This window comes from Camellia sinensis, chromosome 5, assembly GCF_055761805.1.
Source record: "Camellia sinensis isolate YWXY chromosome 5, ASM5576180v1, whole genome shotgun sequence".
NCBI classification, from domain to species: Eukaryota; Viridiplantae; Streptophyta; class Magnoliopsida; order Ericales; family Theaceae; genus Camellia; species Camellia sinensis.
Window position 1 is genome coordinate 149,296,308 of NC_138965.1, and position 3,597 is coordinate 149,299,904.

Sequence of the window (3,597 nt, forward strand, 5' to 3'; positions counted from 1 at the left end):
ACCTCGGTGTTCTTATTTTGCTGTGATCTCGGTCAAACCACATTTAAGAATATTTTGTTCAAAATATTTTTACAAGTGTTCTTCTTTCATTTGTACTCACCGTCTTCTAGCAAGACTTCACCCTTCCAACCCTTCCAAGCCTGATAGCTTGGTTGGTTATCTCAGGTAATGAATACATCGGATACCCCTTGCCTTCTTACTTCGGTTAACTTCAACTTGTAAATCGTTCTAAAAATTTCAACAAGTGCCAAGCTCTCAAGCTTATTTATCATTCCTGCTCCCTGCCCCCCTAATGTGAACCTAAGTTCCACTTAAGTTCACATTATGCGATTATGGTCTTTTGCCAAAGTCAGATTCAAACAAAGATTAGCCGAGGTGTTCGACCTTGGTTTCTCTGTTAATATAACTAAAGCAAACTTAGTTCCATTTTGCCGACACATTAAGAAAGTCTAATTTTATTCAACTGAGTTCAACTCTGCCGATATGGCAAGTCTAAGTTAATTCAACTTAGTTCAACTCTATTATATGCAAGTGTAATTCAACTTTGCCATATAATATGTCTAAGTTATTCGTCATGTTTCATTCAGAAATATCGCCTCTATTATATGCAAGGATAATTCAACTCTGCTATATAATAAATCTAAGTTATTCGTCATGTTTCATTCAGAAAAATTGCCAACTTAGTTCAGCTCTATTATATGCAAGTATAATTCAACTCTGTCATATAATAAGTCTAAGTTATTCGTCATGTTTCATTCGGAAACATCGTCATAGGACTGGTCAGTCCTATTGCACAAATTTCAAATTCATAAAAATCAAACTAGCATTTTATTATTACTTCGGCTAATAAAATTATGACATAAACTTCAAAAAACAAAAAACTAATGATAAAAAAACTTCAAATTACAAGTGTTGTAGGGTCTTGGCAACTCCTTGCCATTAGTGTCTTCAAGCCGATATGCCCCATTGCCGGCAACCGAGATGATTTTATAAGGCCCCTCCCAGTTTGGGCCAAGTTTGCCTTCCCTGGAATCCTCCTTGTTGCCAACAACTTTTCTCAAAATGAGGTCCCCAACCTTGAACTTTGTTGGGTTGACCTTCTTGTTGTAAGCCCTAACAAGTTGTTGCTGGTATGCCCCCAGTCGAACTACTGTTTTCTCCCTTCTTTCTTTCAATAGATCCACATCTTGGGTTAAGAATGCCTCATTGGTCCCATCTTCCACTCCCTGGGTTCTAATTCCAGGGATACCGACTTCCAGTGGGATAACTGCATCAGTGCTATAAGCCATGGCAAAAGGAGATTCCCCAGTTGATCTTCTTGGCATAGTCTGATATGCCCAAAGCACATTGGGAAACTCTTCCACCCCTTCCTTTTTGCTGCTTCCAGCCTCTTCTTGATCCCATCCAAGATAGTCTTATTGGATGCTTCCACTTGATCATTGCTCTGATGGAAACTTGGAGTAGAGTAGTAGTTCTTAATTTTGTACTTTGCACATAAGCTTTTGATTAGCTTACTGTCAAACTGTGTACCATTACCTGCTTTTATTGCCCTTGGGATCCCAAACCCGGTGATGATGTTCTTCCATGTGAAGTTCTTCACATCAATATCTCGAATCTTCGCAAGAGGTTCAGCCTCTACCCATTTCGTGAAGTAGTCAGTTACTACCAATAGAAACTTCATTTGCCCAGTTGCTTGGGGCAGTTGTCCAACAAAATCTATACCCTACTAGGCAAATGGCCAAGGACTGGATACTGGGTTCAAATCTGCTGCTGGTTGATATATCAACGGTGCAAACCTTTGATACTTCTCATACTTTTGACGTAGGCTTTAGCATCCTTCTGCATGTAGGGCCACCAGTACCCCTAAGTGATGGCCCTATGAGCAAATGATCTGCCCCCAGCATGGCTTCCAAAAAGTCCTCAACTTGGAAGGGATGTACACATCTCAAAAGGGGTCTAGTGAAGGATCTCCTATAGAGATGGTCATCTGCTGTTAGGTTGAACCTAGCCGACTTCAATCTGGTCTTGTGTGTCTCTTTTCGATCGTCTGGCAGCTTGTCGTCCCTGAGGAACATCATTATTGCATCCATCCAACTTAGACCCATTTCCACACACATCGCTTCGTACTCTATGATCTGGGGCTCCACACTTGGGCCTGACAAATAATCAACCATTATTGTCCTTGCCTCACCTGATTTCATTACACTAGCCAGGTTGGCCAAGACATCGGCGTGACTGTTGTCATCTCGACTAACCTACTATAGTCGGCAATCATGGAACAGTGTGAGCAGCTTGACAACCTCTTTGACATAAGCTATCATCCTTTCATCTTGGGTTGCATACTCAATCGTTGCTTGATTCACAATAAGCTGGGAGTCACAGAAGACTACCACATCATCGGCTTTCATTGCTGCTGTTAGCTTTAGTCCAGCAATCAGTGCCTCGTATTCTACTTCGTTGTTTGAGGCCTTAAACCCCAAACGAATAGACTTCTCAATCATTCGCCCATATGGTGATACCAGCACCACTCTTGCCCCTGCTCCTGCCCCTTGACGGTTTAAACATCCACCAATAAACAAGCGAAAGAAGTCGTCGATGTAGATATCGCAGGGTTTTCGTTTTCCTACCTTCTTCTGCTCTGCTGGCATGGGGTTTTTTAGTCCCAACTGGGTTTCTTACTGTTCCCCTGGACACCCTAAGCTGCGGCTCACTGGAGCCCGATGTGGGATGGCACCAAGGGTAAACTAGACCACAAAGTTGGCCAGAACCTGGCCTTTAATTGCTGTTCTAGGCCTAAACTCCAAGTCGTATTGGCCCAGCACTACTGCCCATCTAGCTATTCTTCCTGTCAAATCTCCATGCTACAACAGGGACTTCAAGGGATGCTCAATCAACACCACAATCGTGTGGGCTTGGAAATAATTATTCAACTTTTTGGAAGCCATCACTAAGGCCAGTGTCAATTTTTCCAGGGACAAGTACTTAGTTTCCGCACTTGCAAGGGTTTTATTAGCATAGTATACTGCCTTTTGTTCTCCCTCATCCACTCGGATTACCACTGCACTTACGATGTGGTTTGAAACTGCCAAGTACACAAATAATTCTTCTCCAGGTACTGGGTTTGACAGGACTAGAGCTGTTGTCAGGTACCTTTTCAAGTCGGCCAAGACGACTTTGCACTATTCTATCCACAAAAAATCTGTGGCCATTTTTAACAAACTAAAAAATGGTCTACACTTATCAGAACTTCGGCTGATAAACCTGTTCAGGGTTGCTGTCCTGTCGGTCAAAATCTAGACCTGCTCGGCTGATGTCGAGCACTTTAAATCAAGTATGGCCTTGATCTGATCTGGGCTTGCCTCGATGCCTCTTCTGGTGACCAAGTACCCCAAAAAATTACCAGATCCGACTCCAAATGCACATTTAGAGGCATTGAGCCAAAGCTGATATGCTTTCAGGATATCAAAAACTGTTGTAAGTCGGCCAGCTGATTCCCAGGCTCTTTGGTTTTCACGACCATGTCGTCAATGTACACCTCAACTGTCTTCTCAATCAGATATTTGAACATCTTGGTCACTAGCCTCTAATAAGTTGCTC

The 3,597-nt window shown here is 42.5% G+C and overlaps 1 protein-coding gene across 1 annotated transcript; it reads right to left on the minus strand.

Annotated features, from left to right (window-relative positions):
• Positions 1–2,258: 2,258 nt before the first annotated feature.
• Positions 2,259–2,648, minus strand: LOC145791773 (uncharacterized). Its single transcript, XM_082872212.1, has one exon. The coding sequence runs from the start codon at positions 2,646–2,648 to the stop codon at positions 2,259–2,261; it is 390 nt and encodes a 129-aa protein (XP_082728338.1).
• Between the last annotated feature and the right edge of the window lie 949 nt (positions 2,649–3,597).